Source organism: Silurus meridionalis, chromosome 24, assembly GCF_014805685.1.
Source record: "Silurus meridionalis isolate SWU-2019-XX chromosome 24, ASM1480568v1, whole genome shotgun sequence".
In the NCBI taxonomy this organism is placed as follows: domain Eukaryota; kingdom Metazoa; phylum Chordata; class Actinopteri; order Siluriformes; family Siluridae; genus Silurus; species Silurus meridionalis.
In genome coordinates, this window is record NC_060907.1 from 9,393,825 (window position 1) to 9,414,715 (window position 20,891).

A 20,891-nucleotide genomic window follows, 5' to 3' on the forward strand; every position below is an offset into this window, starting at 1 on the left:
TTACATTTTTTTTAATTGAAGAAGTAATATGGGGGAAAAGACATTCCAATATATCGGAAATGGAGCTTCTACAAATAAATATGAAACACAAACACAACTCTCTTTCCTCCAGAGCCAAAGATATTTTTTTTGCATTCAGTGTTAGTAATGGGCTTATTCTTTAGAACAGGGGTCACCAACCTTTTTAAACTGAGAGCTACTTCTTGGGTACCAGTGATGTGACACAGTTTTCAGTTTGATGTGAAATAACAAATTTGCTCAATTTACCTTTTACTATATGTTATTATTAATAATTATTATATTCATCTATGTGGAGACACTGATCATGTTAATGATTTCTCATAATAAGTATCAACAATGATTTAACAAAGTAGGAAACAGCTATTTTTAGAAAAGGCCCGCGGGCTACGCATGTGGTCCTTGCGGGTGACCTGGTGCCTGCGGGCACCACGTTGGTGACCCCTGCTTTAGAATGTGTTCACATTAATACAACCTAAAAAGCTATAACACACCATGATGACATTTTAGACAGCAGATATTTTAATGCTGTCACTAGTAGTTAATGGTAAACTGTTTATTAAAACACTTCATTTCTTACTGTATCTGCATTCTTGTTTGTTTTTACTTTTCAATACAATAATCCTGCATCCCTAAAATCAACAAATCTGGCATATTTCTTTTTCTGTTTTGTATTTTGCTGTATTGGAAGATAAGTTACTGTTACTAGAGTATATATTCATAAAACAAATAAATCTTACAAAAGTCAGAACTAATTTCTCCTTATTTTACATACTATTATTATACCTTCCAACACATACCAGCATATAGATCTTACAGTATAATGACCAATGCAGAAGCCCGTGTAGCTCAGAAAACATTGGAAACAATGCAGAATGCCAAAAAAACTATAGCTGTGTATGATTACTACTGTTGAACTGTATACTGATGACATGCCAGTGCCTGTAAAGTATACAGTATAGACCCACATATCTTTAACTCTTACTGTTATTTTCAGTAAAGAGTTTCTCTTTCAGTTTGTAGTAATGTCCTTCATTCCTCATGAGTTCCTCATGACTGCCTTGCTCCAAAATAACCCCCTGGTCAATCACAATAATCTTGTCTGCCTTCTCAATGGTCTTCAGCCTGTGTGCAATCACCAGTAAGGTCTGGTTGTGGCAGTTGGCCAGAGCTTGTTGGACCTGAGTAAATATTTTTAAAGTTCATGTCAAAAAGTTATTGTGGATGCAGTCTGTATTTATGTGTGTGTGCTGTATGTGTGTATATGTACCGTTTGTTCACTTGTAGGATCCAGAAAGCTTGTGATCTCATCCAGTAATATAACCTGTGGCTCTCTGATTAGAGCTCTGGCAATCGCAATGCGCTGCCTCTGACTGCTACCAAGAAGACTTCCTCGTTCACCTACGTCTGTAAAACAGTGTATATAATAAAGTTGTATTAAACATTAAAAAAAAATGCTGTAGAAGTCATAATTAATTCACATGGTCATGACTACAATTTAATATCATTTTAGTGTATCTTACCTGTGTCATAACCTTTCGGTAACCGACAGATGAATTCATGTGCATTGGCTTTGCGTGCTGCCTCCTTAATTCTCTCAAGTGAACAGTCTGGCAGTCCGTAAGCAATATTGTCCCGTACGGTACCTGAGAAGAGAACAGGCTCCTGGCCCACTGCTACAATCTGCAAAAGAAATGTTATCAATGTGATAAATGTAATATTTTGTAATTATTGTCTAAGATAATTTATAGAAGACAAACTACTGAAACACACATTATACCAGGGATGACTAAACTAGGGCCCAGAGGCCAAGGTTGGCCTGTGGTGACCTTTGATTTGGACCATCACGTCTTATAAAAGTTAAAAAAGGGAAAATTACATTAACACATTTTTTTCATTTCTAATTGTTGTTTAATTTTTAAGCCACAAAAAAAAGTTAATTAAAATCTAATTACATTTGACTAATTAGTTGTTGTGTTTAAGTAATTTTAATACCTGCTAAGTAACAGATGATATTTTATTGTCTTGATACATAAAACCAGTGAATTCAAAGTGGGTGTACTTTTTTTGTTTACATAACTATATATTTCAATTAAGTTTTATTAAATTTTTACTGAACTGCAAAACTGCAAATAAACTTGCCAACATTACCTTGCTGTGCAGGTATTTGTGTTGGTAGTTCTGCAGAGGATGTTCATCGAGCAGGATCTGTCCATGCTGAGGCTGGTAAAACCTCTGCAGCAGACTGACGCAAGTGCTTTTCCCACCACCAGAAATTCCCACCAGAGCAGTCATTTTACCAGGTTTCAGCTCCAAACTGAAGTCCTGAATAAAACAAAGCGACGTCCAAAAAAGTGCTAAATGCATTAATCATGACAGAGTGTAGTCTGGTGTGTGAAAAGTAGTGCTTTAAGAGAGCTGCATGTAATAAATACAAAATTCTACAGAGACGTTCTGAAATAGGAAAATACTCAGTAGCCTCAAGATTATATATTTTCATATAACAGCACATCAGAAAATCTTTTATTTCTCTTGTACACCAGCATATGTCTTTATAAACAGTCTGAGTAGACCATCCACCCTGCAATCTCTGTTTAAGTTGTTACTACAGAAGTATAGCAAATGAGTACATTACACGAAGGGCATTAATACAACATTATCAGCTGAAACTACTGTCAGAGCTGCTTTTACAGGAACCCACATCTCCTGAGAAGTCAGAATCAGGCATTCAGCATAACTGTGGTATATCTAGGAAACATAACCTTCACCAAGACCTACCAAAATGATTGCAAATTAAGTTCTTAAAACATTAAAATTCAATTTTATGCAGTGTGGTATGGTCAGATTATAATAATCACCTCCAGCACACTGTGGTCAGGACGTGTTGGATAAGAGAAGGTGATGTTCTGGAAGTTGATGTGTCCCTTTAAATCCTTTGGCTCCTGGGTCCCATCTGTCCTCACTTCAGACTTGCGGTCCAGGTACTCAAACACCTTCCCAGCAGCACCCACAGAGTTCAGCATGTCTCCAAATATGTAAATCAAAGTCTGAAATGTATAAAATTAAAGGTTGTTAAAATTAAATGTTATTAAGCTTCAGTATGTTAAAACTACTTTTATATTATGATGTGCACATACCCTGATATTGTCCCCAAGATCTGAATGATAGAGAATGAATGAGACCAGATTTCCCGTAGTCATCTGTCCATACGTTACGAACAAGTGGCCATAGTATAGCATTGCCACCTTCACTCCCAACTCTGTGAGCTGCAAACAGCATGAATGAAATGAAAGAATGAATGAAAGAGTCACTAAAATAAATTGACATATTACTGTGCAAAAATGCCCTGTCTCTGTAACTAACACTGTATACTCACCCTTCTCACCAGCAGGTACATTGCTCTGACTGTGTCCCGCTGAGTCTTTATATTATGTGTGTCCATCAGCCGCACATCATAGCGACACTTCTCGCTCTGCTTTGCATTAAAGCTTGTTACTGTCCTGATGCCTGACACAGCCTCTCCTGCAGCATCATTTGCCCTTGCTATGGAGTCCTGCACCTTCTTTGAGAGTTTCTGTAAAGAATTACATCTTAATACTATCACATTGTTCACATTTTAATTGATACTGTTTTGTGGAACACAAGATTATATTTTAAATAACTTATAGCTATAAAACAAAGTACAAGCTTGCTTTGGATTGGTATTCTTCACTTTTGTAAGCATAAATAGCAAACGAGTATGTGGAACCCTTATGAAGAACTTCATTTTGTTTGGATATTGATCCACACTTTACAAGTAATTTGTGAATGTTTACAGATCATTTGTTAAGTACCTGGTAATGTGTGTCATAAATGTTCTGTAGCAGTCCAGTCAAAGGCGTCTCCATCAGTGTTAGTACAGTGAGCTTCCAGGAGAGACTACACATCAGGTATAACATCCCCAAGGTCTTAATCAGGGTCCGAAGAAGAACGTTCACGTTTAGTGCAACAGCTCGTGCCATAAGATTGGTGTCTGTGGACAATCTGGAAGTGATGTCACCTAGGGTAAAAAAAAAATCAAGGTTATACCATAAAGGCAGTCGGGAAATCAAGTGTACCATTAGTTATGTTCTAAATGTAGACATTCAAAGCGTAACAAAACGGATAAAAGAATAATAATAAATATTTTGGGGGTTTGCATGTTAAATGCATGATGGAAATGCATAATAGTCTACCTGTTTTTGTAGTCTCAAAGAAGCCAATTTCCTGTTTAAGCAAGCAGCTGAAGAGTTGATGCTTCACTCTGGAGATAAATCTGCCAATTGCACACATGAACAGGCCTCCACGACAACCTGCACTGAAAGAACTGAAGATGGGGAGGAAACATTATAATTTAAAAATAATATTTATCCTAGTAACACTGGAATAGAGCACTGTTTAAGATACAATTAGGGAATGTGAATGCATAAATGAAAACTAGTTTTGGACTGGTGAATCTAAAAACCTGAAAAACATCCATAATGTTTTGTTATTTACTGACCTCCCAAAAGAGAAAAATGTCATTAATATAATTGTTGAAAGAAATTCATCCCAGCTGTATTCAGTCTGCAGGATATCAATCAGCTTTCCTGTGTATAGTGGGATAAACATCTCACCTGAAAACACAAGAACATCTTAGCTGAGCATGTATGTTTCATTCAAACATCATTTACAGGAGATTCACTCATTACTTACAGAGGACAGCTAAGGCTAGAAATACAGATGCTCCGATTAAGAACAGATAGTCAGGTTTGTAGAGGCGGATCACTCTCATGAAGAGCACTCGAGCTTTCTGCTTGTTTTCTTTGCTGCTGCTTTCCCCGTTAGATTCTGGAAAGAGGGTCTCCCAAAACAGGCATCCCAAAGCAGCAGACACACTGCCGACCAGCCACATAGCAAACTTCTCCAGCGGCCAGCCACCAAACACAGTTAAACGACCTGTTTCATACACAGGATTGAGAAAACAGTGAGCCAAAATCCACCGCTTCACCAGGGACCCTCTAACATCACTCCAGTAGAAGATTGTGCAGAGCAGTGAGCATCTCAGCACAGCCTCAGTCCACTGCCTCAGCAAGGCATATCCACCATCTAAACCCCTCTCTTCACTTCTCAGCTGTGTGCTGGCCAAATCCAGCACATACACCACCAGCAAATCCGTGACCACAGCAAGAACACACACCAGAAGTTTGGACATATTGTAGCATCTATAAACCATTCAAAGCGCTCGTGTTTGAAGAAAATCTATTGATCGCGTTTATTTCCACAGGTTAGATGGTATTCCCCAGTTTTCCCCCACACTGAAGACTACAAGGTTACTTTCAGTTTCATTTTCTCTTCATCAGGGGTTTCCAGAACCCGATACCAAACAGTAACAGCTCACAGTGAAAGCATGAGATCTAAAACTAATCTAACGTTTTGTGTGCGTTTTATTCTTCTTCATCATTTTTTGTGTAAGCTCTACCCCACAACAGCCTTTTTAATTATTTCCAACTTTCACCATGGGGAGGCGATAAGCGTTGCTTTTCTACTTAAAGCCTGAGTGAAACCTATAAATCTGAAGTCTGCCTAGCAACTGATTAGTCAGCTTCAAGACATATTTTGCATGCACATTTTACATTTTGTTCACAGATTTCTATCTATCTATTATGTGTTACATGCTGGCAGACTTGTTATTTTTTTGTTGCAAGCAAAAATAATGAGATTAATAGAATAAATTAAATAATGTGCGCCAAACACCCCAAAACTCTAAGCACAGGCGAAAAGCTTTTATTTGTAAAACTAGCAGTCAAACGTAAATCTGGCAACCCTGGGACGACGACGACTGATTAATTAATTAATTAATTAATTGTGTAGAATGAACGAATGAACTGCAATGAGAAATCTTCAGATTTTTTTTTCCGGCCCAGAAAAGTGTCCAAAATATCACAGATTCTTTTATGTTTCCCAAAAGCAAGATATCTCAGGACAATGTTGTGGCAAAAAAATGCGTAGGCGAACTACACTTAAGCTTGCTAATGTGCTAATAAGATGAATAAGAATGATTTGGTAGTAAGAGAAACAATTACTCTGACCTTTTTTTTTATTTAATGTCTGTTGGTGTCTCTTAAGTTTTAATTAATTATTTGTAACATTGCGTTGGATAACATATTAATTAGAACAGTCATTAACATTTCCTAACACTAATATTGTTGGACTAGATTTGAATATTTGCTTCCTCTTTATTGAGTCATTAAAACAAAACACTGTGTACTGTTGATCAGGATATTGGTGTTTAATGAATACTGTTAAAGTTTGAATGCATCCTGTTCTGTTAGCTACATTTTGCTTTGGTTTTAATTTAAATGCATTAAAAGTTTCTGTCAATAGAACAAGACTAAAAACACATAATAATACCATAATAAAAATCTATATTTTTATTATGGTATTATTATAATAGAAATATATTTTTTATTGTAATAATACCATAATAAAAATATAGATTTTTATTATGGTATAATTTTTTTCACTGAAAAGCAAAATGTTTTCTATTATGTATGTATAGTTTTATATTGAAATAATTTTTTTTGTTTATTTATGTAAATCTAAATGAAGGATTTCATAAAATTGGTATTGGTGTCAGTACTAGATGAACGATGCCTATTCTATTTAATCCAGTTAAAAATTTTTAAACAACTTTTACATTTATAAAAAAATGTTAATTTAATTCAAACCTGAATTGAATTTAACAAGTCAAATCAAACATAATTGTCAAACCTTTTTTGAATGGACACTGACAAAACTCTTGATGTCCAAACAAATCTGTTTTGTACAAATCACTTGAAGAAATCTAGCACAACTGAAAAGAAGAAGAGCCATTATTTGCCACATATACATTACAGTGAAATCTTCACATATCCCAGCTGGTTTGAAATTTGGGGCTAGAGCCCAGGGTTAGCCATGATACAGCACCCCTGGAGCACAGATGGTTAAGGAGCTCGCTCAAAGGTGGCAGCTTGGTGATACCAGGGCTTAAACCCCAGACCTTCGGGTCAGTAACCCAGAGCTTTAACCACTGAGCTACAGTACAACTGAGTACTGAGTCCCGAACACTGTCAGGAAGACTTTTCCAAAGTTTAGGAGCTAAACGCGGAAATGCTTTACCGCCTTTAGTGGACTATGCTATTCTAGGAACTACTAGAACGCCAGTGTTTTGAAATTTCAAGGAGTGTGTTAGAAGACTGGATAGATACATGGTAGCTAAACCATTTAGGGCTTTGTAGGTAAGTAGCAATAGTTTGTAGTCGATTCGAAACTTAACAGGTAGCCAGAGTAGGGATGATAAGATTGGGGTTATATGGTCATATTTTCTCGACCTTGTGAGAACTCTGGCTGCTCCATTCTGGAGCTTGTTTATTAATGATGCAGGACATTGCAGGACCTAGTAATGCATTACAATAGTCCAGTCTGGAGGTCATGAATGCATGGACGCGCTTCTCTGCATTAGATATAGACATGTTTCTTACCTTAGCAATATTTCTAAGGTGGAAGAAGGCTGTTTTTGTAATATGGTTGATATGATTTTCAAAAGACAAGTTGCTGTCTAAAATAACTCCCAGGTCTTTTACTCTTGAACTAGTAGTTACAGTACATGCTTCTAAATGCAGGTTAAAATGCTGGAGCTTCTGTGTACTGGTTCTTGAGCAAAATCTCTGTCTTATCAGAATTAAATAATAGAAAGTTATGCATCATCATATCTTTCAATTCTCAAACACATTCAGTTCACCGAGCCAATTGAGCTGTATCGTCTGGTTTTAATGAGATATATCTGGTCAACACATTCGCACCCCACATCGTCACATATCGACGCTGTGGATGTTGCGTCCGACGGCGCCCACATCCGACGCCGAGGGTACCCCTTCGCGTCGCTTTTCAACGTACCGGGACGGGAAACCCTTCGCGTTGCTTTTCGACGCAGATGGACGGGACCCCATTTGCGGGTTACGGTTAGGGTTTGGGTTAGGGTTAGGGTTCGAGTTAGGGTCAGGGTTAGGGTTTGGGTTAGGGTTAGGGTTAGGGTTAGGGTTAGGGTTACGGTCATCTTCAGAATTTTATGAAATTTTAAAATTAGTCCTATACACTTATTATGATAGATAATAAATTATTAAGTGTATAGGACAGCGATCTGCATTGAAAAGCGGCACAGGGCTCCCATCCATCTACGTCGGCGGCGAAGGGTTTCCGTCCTGTACGTTGAAAATCGACGCGAAGAGGGTACCCTCGGCGTCGGATGTGGACGCCGGCGGACGCAACATCCACAGCGTCGATATGTGACGATGTGGGGTGAGAATGCCCTGATCTGGTATCATCAGCATAACAGTGGAAGCTAATCTCTTGCCTTCTAAAATATATTTCCCAAGGGAAGCATGTATATTGTGAAAAGCAGGGTTCCTAGAACTGAACCTTGTGGCACCCCATCATTTACTTGCATTAACCTGGATAGTTTTCCATTTAAATCTACAAAATGGTAACGATCAGACAGGTAGGATTTAAACCAGCTTAATGCCTGTCCCTGAATGCCGATGTAATTCTGTAAGCAATCCAGGAAAAAGTCATGCTATAGTGTCACATGCAGCACTAAGATCTAGTAAAACTAACAGAGAGATGTGGCCTTGGTCTGAAGCTGAAAATAGGTCATTTGTGACATAGAGTGCATATATATCTTATGGACAGATGTCCACAAATATTTATGCTTTTAGTTAGTATGGCAAAACTACACTTTTTTTTCATAACCCGTGTTTTCCTGAAAATAAGATTGGGTCTAATATAAATTTTTGCTCCAAAAGACGCGGTCGAGATTATTTTCGTGGAATGTCATATTTTCATGTATAACAATCTACTTGGGTATTTACAAATACTTACAGTAATTATAATTTACATGACCGGTATTATATTGATGTTATATTACTATAATAATTATTATTATAATATATTAAGTTTATATTACTATAATAATAATTATTATTATTATATAATATTAATGTTAATATTTTATAATTTAATACATCATCGTGTGTTGCAACAGACCTATGGTACTACTGTAAATGCTGGCTGACAATCTTAACTAGAGCTTATTTTTGGGGTAGGGCTTAAATTACTATTATTTTTGAGATATATCTTATTTTCGGGGAACACAGTAGTTTGCTATTTTCAATGAACATGAGAGATTTAAATTCAGACAGGGTTACAAATGTATCAGTCAAGAAAATTGAGCAAGGCCAATAAATTGAAGTCATACTGTTTTCAAGGGTGAACTTTTGATTGTTTTTTCATCCCTTCTGGACATTAAAAGCAGTTAAAACCCATTACTTTTCGTGTGTGTGTGTTTCTGAGTGCACAAATCTGTTATCTATCTATCTATCTATCTATCTATCTATCTATCTATCTATCTATCTATCTATCTATCTATCTATCTATCTATCTATCTATCTATCTATCTATCTATCTATCTATCATTTCCTTTCTTCTCACCGCATACTGAATAATTGACATCCGATATCTCCTAACAGATAGAAATATCAGATTACGCCATTTTGTTGTCTAGAGAATAAATAAGATCATATTTTCATAATCATAAATTATAAAAAACCCACAAATAATTAGAAGTCTAATTATAGATTCTACATTTATTATCTGCAGCTATCTTATTTTAATTTTTGATTTGCGGAGGAAGGTTTTCACTTTTGTGTACAGGTTTGGATGTAGACCATCTGTAATTTCCCAACTTCTAAATTCTTCAGGGAAACACAGGTCTTTTTTTTTTTCACAGGCATAGAAAAGCATAAAAAAGCTTTACTTTGTCACTATAAAACATTGAATGTTTCTAACAATGGATTCAAGAAAAGTATAAGTTTTTGAGGCCTTTGAGTTTAAAGGTTCTGACATGTACTTAAAAGCAGTAAAAAGGGGACTAAATATCAGAGAAGGATGAACTGATTAACTTTATGTGTTTGGTGTTCATCAGTGGCAGGCCTGACCTACACTAAAATAAACAATGCCACCTAATGGATATAGTTCCAATCTAGACTAGTCGGTACTGCCAAAGATTTCTTTTGGTTTAAGCTAAACAATTGAAATGGGGGTTCAAGCCCTGGTGTTGCCAAGCAGCCATTCTTGGGCCCTTGAGCAAGGCCTTTAACCCTCTGTGCTCCAGGGCAGCTGTAGCATGGATGACCCTGTGCTCTGACCCCAGGTTCTAAATAAACTGTGATTTGAGAAAAAAATTAATTCACTGTGCATAAATGTATATGTGACAAATAAAGCCTATTCTCTCTAATATGTCTGAATGTAACATCTGCTGAATGTATTTTAAATTATGTCCCATTTAACATTACTCAACACACACATATAGGGATATGTTTAACATCATTGTCTAATATGATGCAACTAATTTCCACACATCCTGTAATCAAAACCACCACAATATCCAGGGAATCTAAGCCAACAAAATGTAATAGGCTATGAAATATAAAAAAAAATACACATAACAGGCATAACAATTTTATGGCCATCAGTCAGGCATAACATTTTTATCACATGCCTAATATTCTGTTGGTCCCTGTCCTGAACCCATCGGGCATCAACAACATTAACTTCTTCAGAAATATGAGCTACAGAAGCTCGTCTGTTAGATCGGGCCGCACGGACCAGCCTTCGCTTTCAACGTGCATCAATGAGTCATAACCCTGTCGCCGGTTCACTTGCTGCCTAATATATCCCACTCAATAACAGGTGCCATTATGATTCACCAGTCATAATGTTATAATAATAATGTTATGCCTGTTTTTTACCAGCAGAGGGCAGCAACTAAAGATTTTACTGTAAGCATTGAAAAGCTGAAATAATACACACACACACACACACACACACACACACACACACACACACACACACACACGCTACAACAAACTGTTTTCCTATCAGAGTGTGTTCCAAGAACAGAAATAAAAATAAAAAAAGGGGGTAGAAACACTACCACATGTGATGCTTATTGATTATAGAAATGTCAAAGTGACACATTCCTTTTTCTGAGGCAAAGTAATACAAATTAAAAAGGTAGAATGCAATACTGAGAACAGGTGTGAAAAGAAAAATGAAATGCAAATAAATAAAATCAAGCATTCAAACGAGAAATTATTGAAAAGTTTTAAGTGGGAGAAGACATCAGCTAGCTAAGGAGGTGCTATATCAGACATGGAGTTTCAACAAAAGAACGAATGAGCATGAAACACAAACACAAATCTCATTACTCCAGAGGCAAAAATGATTTATTTTTGCATTCACTTATAGTAATGGAATATTCTTCACCTTGTTTCAATTTAAAACAAGAAAAAACTCCATAACACACCATGATGACATTTTACAAAGAGAACAGAGGTTCAAGGCTGTCACTAGTAACACATGGTAAACAGTTTATTAAAACACTTCATTTCTGGTCCCACCTTATTTTAGGTTAAGAGGTAGGTATACATTATGACTGGCACGGAGGTGGTTGAATGTTCTTCCCCAAGATGTCTGAACAGCTGAGTCACTACCTAACTTTAAACAACCGGTGATGACCTACCTCTTCCTGAAACACTTAAACTATCACTTGTTCCCTACTTGTTTTATGTCCTTAAAAATGTCTGCAACATAGTGTTCCAGTGTTGATACAGTGATAGAGACTCAAAGCACTTTTGTACATTGGTCTGGATAAGGGCCTCTGCTAAATACTGTAAATCTAAATATAAATGCACATTTCTAACTGTATCTGTTTTCTTGTTTTTTTTTTCTACCTAAAAAAAATACATATATTCTAAATGAACAAATTATTATTATTTGTTTGTTTTGTATTTTGATTCAGTGGAAGATAAATTACTATTACACCAATAGATATTCATATAAATATGTACATCCCACTCAAAAGTAAAAAAAAATAAAAATAAAAGATCCAAAAACTATTTATCTCTTTATCTACAACTTCCAACATATACAAATATATCTTTTGTAGCTTGGAAAACATCTGAAACATTGCAGAATGCCAAAATTGGCATGTATGATTATGATTGTACTGTATGTTAATGACGTCTTAATGCCGGCAAGTATAAAGATTAAACTTGCTTGGTTCTTTTTGTTTACCATTAACTGTTTCTGTTATTTTCAGTAAAGAGTTTCTCTTTGAGTTTGTAGTAATGTCCTTTATTCCTCATGAGTTCCTCATGACTGCCTTGCTCCAAAACCCCCCCCTTGTCAATCACGACAATCTGGTCTGCCTTCTCAATGGTCTTCAGCTTGTGTGCAATCACCAGTAAGGTCTGTTTGGGGCAGTTGGCCAGAGCTTGTTGAACCTGATTAAACAATTTAAAGTTTGATGTTAAAGTGTTATTGTGGATGCACTTTGTATTTATGTGTGTGTGCTGTATGTGTGTATATGTACCATTTGTTCACTCTTAGGATCTAGAAAGCTTGTGATCTCATCCAGTAATATAACCTGTGGCTCTCTGATTAGAGCTCTGGCAATCGCAATGCGCTGCCTCTGACTGCTACCAAGAAGACTTCCTCGTTCACCTACGTCTGTAAAACAATGTTTCTCAAAAAGTTGTATTAAACATTTAAAAATACTGTGTGTAAAATTAAAGCCTAATCATCAACTAATCATCATTTTAGTGTACCTTACCTGTGTCATAACCTTTCTGTAACTGACAGATGAATTCATGTGCATTGGCTTTGCGTGCTGCCTCCTCAATTCTCTCAAGTGAACAGTCTGGCAGTCCGTAAGCAATATTGTCCCGCACGGTACCGGAGAAGAGAACAGGCTCCTGGCCCACTGCTACAATCTGCAAAACAGAATCATAAATGGAATCAATGTGATGAAGATCTGAGTTGGGGGTCAACAGTGAAAAGTAATGGAGAGTGTGTTAGAGAAGTGAAGAAAAGAGTGGCAGGAGTGATTTTGATAGAAAAGTATCTGAACAAAACACGTGTGTATGATCTCAGCTCCGTACTTATTGCACAAGGAATCAATATTTGATAAAAATGTTGATAATTTTGCTTTGGTCTAGTGTAGACGATGAACTACTTTGAACTGGATAATTGTATGTCATAAACAAATTGAAGTTGAATGAATTTTGTTGATAATATCTTGCAATGTTTCCTCTGAAAAAAGCAAGTCAAGTTCACTTTCCTGTTGGCGCTTCAATTTCATTAGAGATGTTACACTTTGTGAAGAAATCATAGAATAATAAATACCTATATTACTTTTTGAGGTTCCCTGGTGGTCTAGTGGTTAGAATGCGGTGCTCTCACCGCTGTGGCCCGGGTTCGAGTCCCGGTCAGGGGACCAACCGCAGCCATTAGTGTTGCAAAAGCCAGTGCACTCTTAGTGCCGGTTCCGAACCCGGATAAATGGGGAGGGTTGTGTTAGGAAGGGCATGCAGCGTAAAAAAAAAACGTGCTAAATCAAACATGAGGATCATGAATACAGTTGATCCGCTGTGGCGACCCCTAATGGGAGAAGCCGAAAGAAAGTTTTTTTATTTTTGGAAAGTGGGTTGATTTGTAAAACGCATTGAGAGATCAGTAAGCAAAAAAGCTTGTCTAAACTGATTACAGGTTTTAAAAGGTGCTCTAACAATTGTATTCAGATTATATCTAGACACTGGGTCATCTTTGTACAGTCGTCCCCCATTTATCGTGGTAGTGATGTGCCAAAATGATGCCACCTCAAAAATCCAGCCGTATAATATAGATTTTTAGCATCCCAGCACCACGATTTTGTACACAACGCTACGTGTTCTTTGTTCAGTGTAAATGTATGATACACACTGTACGGTATTTTAGGTATACTTTTACTTAATTTTATAATTAATAATTATATTTCTATTAATAAATTATCTTATTTCAACATAATACTAAATAAAAACAATTCACTTTAAGTTAACACTTTTTGCGATAAATTGGGTCTATTCGCAAAACAAAATAGTTATGTGCCAAATTAAAAATCGCGATAAAGGGCCATGAGATTTGAACCGCAATAAATTAAGGGACAACTGTACAAAGTAGAGCGGACATTTTACAGGAGGCTTTTTCTAAAAGGAGCTATATTGTTGAAAGTATTACAATTTTTTCGGTACTTATTTTAAATGGAGCAGAGTTACTGTCGAATGGGATGTAGAATTTAAAAGCATAAGTTCATTTTTTAGTGTATTAATTTTATATCCTGAAATTTTGCCAAAATCATCTAACAGTCCAATTAGAGCTGGCAAGCTTGCAAATGGATGAGACGGGTATACAAGCATAGCATATGCATAAAGAGGTGCTTTCTCTGTGTATTCCCTTATTGGCAGCCTTCTTACTTAAAGCTACAGCTAGCGGTTCAATTACAAATAACTTTCTTACGGCTTCTCCCATTAGGGGTCGCCACAGCGGATCATCCGTATTCATGATCCACATGTTTGATTTGCCACATGTTTTGATGCTGGATGCCCTTCCTAACACAACCCTCCCCATTTATCCGGGCTTGGGACCGGTACTAAGAGTACATAGGCTTGTGTAACCCTAATGGCTGGGGTTGGTAACCTGACCGGGGATCAGACCCGGACCACAGCAGTGAGAGCGCTGCATTCTAACCACTAGACCACCACATCTAGTGGTTCAATTAACAACACAAATAGAAGAGACAACAAAGGACAACACTATAGCACAAGACAGTGTTGTCCTTTGTTGTCTCTCCTATTTGGGTTTTCGAGCGAGTTCTATTAAAGATTTAAGAATGATATCTCCACTGTTTTATCATTCTTACATTTTCTTGGTCAGGTGATTTTTTTTAATTTATAAATTTGCAAAGATTTCAAACAAACGTCTTTCACATTGTTATTGCATGTAATGTATTGTAGAATTTTGAGGAAAATAATGAATTTAATCCATTTTGGGATAAGGCCGTAACATAATAAAATGTGGAAAAAGTTAAGCGCTGTGAATACTTTCAAGATGCACTGTATCATTCTATAATAGATCAGTGGTCAAAGAGTAACATTATAGTCTTTTCACATAAAAGTTGATAGTTAGTTGATTAAGCAAAAGCCTTGTGACAAAAATAATAATAGGACATTATAGCCATAATAAATCATAGTATTTTGGTACATTTGATAGCAAATACATTTGTCCTTTTCCTCAAGTGAAAGTTCAAAGGGACACTTTTACTGGAGTCATATTTTATCTACTGTGTCTCTGTTTTTACTCAAGTGCATGGTTTGTGTACTTTGTCCAGCACTGATATTGACACAATAAAAAGAATGTGTTGTATATTATGTAATATGATATAATAAATGTCTGACATTACCTTGCCATGCAGGTATCTGTGCTGGTAGTTCTGCAGAGGCTGTCCATCTAGCAGGATCTCTCCCTGCTGAGGCTGATAAAACCTTTGCAGCAAACTAACACAAGTGCTTTTCCCACCACCAGAAATCCCAACCAGGGCAGTCATTTTACCAGGTTTCAGCTCCAAACTGAAGTCCTAAATAAAACAGACAGAGACATATAACAATGTGCTTAATGCATTAATCATGACAGAGTGTAAAAAGTAAGTGTGTTTTAAAAGTGTCAGATTTCATAATTAAGGAATAAAATGCTACAGTGAAATGCTGGTATCAGAAAAATTATCAATAGGCTAAAGTATAATAAATAAGTAAATTAGAATGAGAAATCGTTATTAGAGCTGCTGTTACAAGATATTATCCAACAACTCCTGACCAGTCAGAATCAAGAATTCAGCAACACTTGTATATTTAGCCAAGAGGCTTATACCAAGAAGATTGCAAAATACTTAGTAAATCTTAACACATCATTGTCGATATTTTTATTCAGCATGTTATGTTCATGTCATACTAATCACCTCCAGCACATTTCGGTCAGGACGTGTTGGGTAAGAGAAGGTGATGTTATGAAAGCTGATGTGTCCCTTCATTTCCTCTAGCTCCAGAGTCCCATCAGTCGTCATTTCAGGCTTGCGGTCCAGGTACTCAAACACCTTCCCAGCAGCACCAACAGAGTTCAGCATGTCTCCAAATATGTAAATTAAAGTCTGGAAGATATAATGCAGCCTTGTATCTATACTGTGTGTAAACACATACACACAAACATCAGTTCCAAAATTGTTGGGATGTTGTTTAAAAGGTATTTGAAAACAAAATCCAATGACTCAGGTATAGGTTTTGTCAAAACCTATATTTTATACACAATAAAACATAGAAATGTTCAGATGTTAAACTGAGGAAATGTAGAAAGAAAAAAATGTGTAATTTTCAATTTGATGGCCGTAACATGTATCAAAACATATTGAGTGCCACTAAAAATAAACAGGAACAGATTGCAACTAATAATGCTAATTATTGGCAACAGTTCAGTAACTATCAGCAAAGAACTGTGACTATGATGCAGAAATTCTGTTCTGTTCAGAAAGTCTTCTCTGGACCAAAGCTTATTTAAAATAAATTGAGGCAAAGTGGAAAACTGTTCTATGGTCAGACAAATCAAAATTAAAAATTCTTTTTAGAAACCATGAATGCTGTGTCCTCTGGGCTAAAGAGGAGGTGACCATCCAACTTGCTATCAGTGCTCAGATCAAACGCCTGCATCACTGATAGTAGGTACCTATGGAATGCACACCTGGAAATAGCAATGCTGAAAGGGTATATACCTGTGCAGGTTTTAAAACAACAGATGCTTTCATCCAGACGGCATGGCATATTTAGAGACATTTTTGATGATAATGCACAAAAAACATTTGGTGCATCATGAAACAAAAGATACCAGTGGTGGACAGTAATGAAGTAAGTATAATTTGTTGCTGTCCTCAAGTAGTTTTTTCATGTTTTTGTACATTTCATTTTGGGAGGCTTTTACTTTTAACTTCACTACATTTTAAGGTCAAATATTTGTTTTTTACTCAACCACATTTTGCGAAATCAGTCGTTCCTCTTCATTTATGAATGGATACAAACGTGTCTGGTCAAGCACGGAGCAAGCCACCAATCAGGGTAGAGTGCACACTCTATTTTGAAATTGTTTTAATTGCCACTTGGTGGTCTCTTTCTTAGCACGGACATACAGTTTAACATCAGAAAGTTTGTTCTATTGTGAATAAATTTTTTATGGTTTATAGTATTTGCAAATCATTGCATTCTGCTTTAAATTTACATTTTACACAGCAACTCAACTTTTTTGGAATAACATTTTACAGCAGTTATTTGCTCTTCCTTAGGAATTCAGCTTTTTGATCATTTTTATGAACAGTTTACTGTTTTTCCGTACACGTAATTAAGGCAGAAAAACTGAGCAGCAGATGGCAGCAATTGGAAATTTTGTCTGTTGAACTGAAATAAAAAGAGCACACACACACATACACCCACCCACACACACACACACACACACACACACACACACACACACACACACACACAGGCTTCCCCATTGAAGGAATTTTTAGGAATTAATTTATAGGGTGCACCTACCCTAATATTGTCCCCAAGATCTGACTGGTAAAGGATGAATGACACCAAATTTCCCATTGTCATCTGTTTATATGTTACAAACAGATGACCATAGTATAACATAGCCACCTTGACTCCCAACTCTGTAAGCTGTAAACAACACACAGAAACACACATATAAATAAAATTACATATGTAAATGTTTTTGCCGAAGAATAGGGAAAAAACTTCATATTACTGTATATAAAAGCTCTTTAACCTTTGTTAACTAATTTGTATCATAGTCTGTTGATATATTTAGGTCTCATGAAAACTATGCATGCTGCATTTAATTGTCATTGTGTTTATTCTGTCACTCCAACTAAAACTGTACACCTACCCTTCTCACCAGCAGGTACACTGCTCTGACTGTGTCCCGTCGAGTCTTTATATTATGCGTGTCCATCAGTCGTTCATCATAGCGACACTTCTCACTCTGCTTTGCATTAAAACTCTTTACTGTCCTGATGCCTGAGACAGCTTGTCCTGCAGCATCATTTGCTCTTGCAATAGAGTCCTGCACCATCTTTAAGAGTCTCTATAGGAAGCACAAAACGGGAAAATAAAGGTGAAATAATAATATATTGTAATGATTGTGTAACATTCACTTTTAAATCGATCCTAAACTGTTTTGATGACAACAAGACAAAAGAGAATACATGGGAAGGGGCATTCATAAATTTTCAAGTCATTTATAAATAATACCAGCATTAACAAATCTGGAAATTGATTCATTCTGTACAACTAATATACATGTCGATTTATCGATTATTTGCTGATTACCTGGTAGTGTGTGTCATAGATGTTCTGCAGCAGCCCAGTCAAAGGCGTTTCCATCAGTGTCAATACAGTGAGCTTCCAGGAAAGATTAAACATCAGATACAGCATCCCGAGGGTCTTAATCAGGGTCCGAAGAAGGACGTTCACATTCAGAGCTACAGCGTCGGCCATGAGATTGGTGTCTGTGGACAATCTGGATGTCATGTCACCTGGTGAACAAATATTAATATAAAAAAATATTGTTATACTGTATTCTGAAGACAGTAAAAAAAAAATCAGTTATACCATCAGTTTTATTCTAATTGTAGCCATTTTACACATCTAAGTGAGTAATGCAACACTGCAAAACGTTTTTGGGGTAAGCATGGTAAATGCATGATGGGAATGCATAATAGTCTACCTGTTTTTGTAGTCTCAAAGAAGCCAATTTCCTGTTTAAGCAAGCAGCTGAAGAGTTGATGCTTCACTCTGGAGACAAATCTGCCAATTGCACATGTGAACAGGCCTCCACGACAACCTGCACTGAAAGAACTGAAGATAGGGAGGAAACATTATGATTAAAAAATTATATTTGTCCTAGTATTACTGGAATAGAGCACTGTTTAGAATACAGTTCGAAAATGTGACTGCACTGATAAATACTAATTGTAGGATTAGTGTTGGTCACTCTGAAAACTGACACATAAACTTCCATAATGTTTTGGTATTTACTGACCTCCCAAAAGAGAAAAATGTCATTAATATTATTGTTGAAAGAAATTCATTCCAGCTGTATTCAGTCTGCAGGATATCAATCAGCTTTCCTGTGTATAGTGGGATAAACATCTCACCTGAAAACACAAGAACATCTTAGCTGAGCATGCATGTTTCATTCAAAAATCATTCACAGGAGATTCACTCATTACTTACAGAGGACAGCTAAGGCTAGAAATACAGATGCCCCAATTAAGAACAGATAGTCAGGTTTGTAGAGGCGGATCACTCTCATGAAGAGCACTCGAGCTTTCTGCTTGTTTTCTTTGCTGCTGCTTTCCCCGTTAGATTCTGGAAAGAGGGTCTCCCAAAACAGGCATCCCAAAGCAGCAGACACACTGCCGACCAGCCACATAGCAAACTTCTCCAGCGGCCAGCCACCAAAAACAGTTAAACGACCTGTTTCATACACAGGATTGAGAAAACAGTGAGCCAAAATCCACCGCTTCATCAGGGACCCTCTAACATCACTCCAGTAGAAGATTGCGCAGAGCAGTGAGCATCTCAGCACAGCCTCAGTCCACTGCCTCAGCAAGGAATCCCCACCATCCAAACTCCTCTCTTCACTTCTCAGCTGTGTGCTTGCCAAATCCAGCACATACACCACCAGCAAATCCGTGACCACAGCAAGAACACACACCAGAAGTTTGGACATATTTTAGCCTACAATTAAACAGCAGCTTTTGATTGAGTTTTAAATCAAAAGTTCAAAAGTAAATCGATTTATCCTGCAGTCTTTTTCATAGCAATGAAGGTATTCCCCCACAATGAGGTTACTTTCAGTTTCATTTTCTTTCACCGGGGTTTTCCAGAACCCTATTCAAGATATTAGAATAATGACTATTCTATCAACTATTTAGTCAGTAGTGTCTTCCAAGAACAGGCATAAATCTAATCTAACGTTTTATTTGCGTCCCATGCATGGATCACTGTGCCAGCTATATCTCTATTTTTTCTTATTTTCAAATTTCACCATGGGGAGGCGATAGACTTTGGCTTACTACTTAAAGCCTGAGCAAAACCTGCACTTCTCAGGTCTGCCTCGCAACTGATGAGTCAATTTAAAGACACATTATGCATTTTACAAATGTACATTTAGTTTTCGGATCTATCTATCTATCTATCTATCTATCTATCTATCTATCTATCTATCTATCTATCTATCTATCTATCTATCTATCTATCTATCTATGTAACAAGTATATCGAACACTTAATTTAAAGATATGGAGCCATTAGTGAGAACTGGCTTATTTGTTAATTACATTTTAATTATAATCACATTACATGCATGTGCTATAGCTGGTACACTTGTTCAGCCTTGTGGTGCAAACAAAAACTTATTAAGATATCTTAGTGGTCAAGGCATTAACCAATGGGCCCCTAAGCAAGGCCCTTAACCCTATTGCTGCTCAGTTGTACAAATGAGATAAATATAAGTCTGGATAAGAGCATAATGTGGTAATGCTAATGCGGTAATGTGTGTGTATATATATATATATATATATATATATATATATATATATATATATATATATATATATATATATACACACACACACACACACACACACACACACACACACACACACATATATATATATATATATATATATATATATATATATATATATATATATATATATACACACACACACACACACACACACACACACACACACACACACACACACACACACACACACACACACAGTGTCCATGCAGCAATTTATTGTGGTATATAATACATAATATAACACATAAAAATAACACAGAAAAA

At 36.6% G+C, this 20,891-nt stretch overlaps 1 protein-coding gene across 1 annotated transcript; it reads right to left on the minus strand.

Moving 5' to 3' along the window:
* Positions 1-349: 349 nt before the first annotated feature.
* Positions 350-20,009, minus strand: LOC124378613. The gene is made up of 22 exons (XM_046838344.1): positions 19,269-20,009; positions 19,075-19,189; positions 18,760-18,890; positions 18,363-18,568; positions 17,920-18,117; positions 17,562-17,690; positions 15,944-16,132; positions 15,392-15,565; positions 12,728-12,887; positions 12,488-12,624; positions 12,197-12,398; positions 4,732-5,247; positions 4,538-4,652; positions 4,233-4,363; positions 3,852-4,057; positions 3,395-3,592; positions 3,156-3,284; positions 2,877-3,065; positions 2,170-2,343; positions 1,542-1,701; positions 1,289-1,425; positions 350-1,199 (listed from the first exon to the last, which is right to left on the minus strand). Exons 1-22 carry the CDS (start codon positions 19,765-19,767, stop codon positions 993-995), a joined length of 4,302 nt encoding a protein of 1,433 aa, XP_046694300.1. The 5' UTR covers positions 19,768-20,009; the 3' UTR covers positions 350-992.
* Between the last annotated feature and the right edge of the window lie 882 nt (positions 20,010-20,891).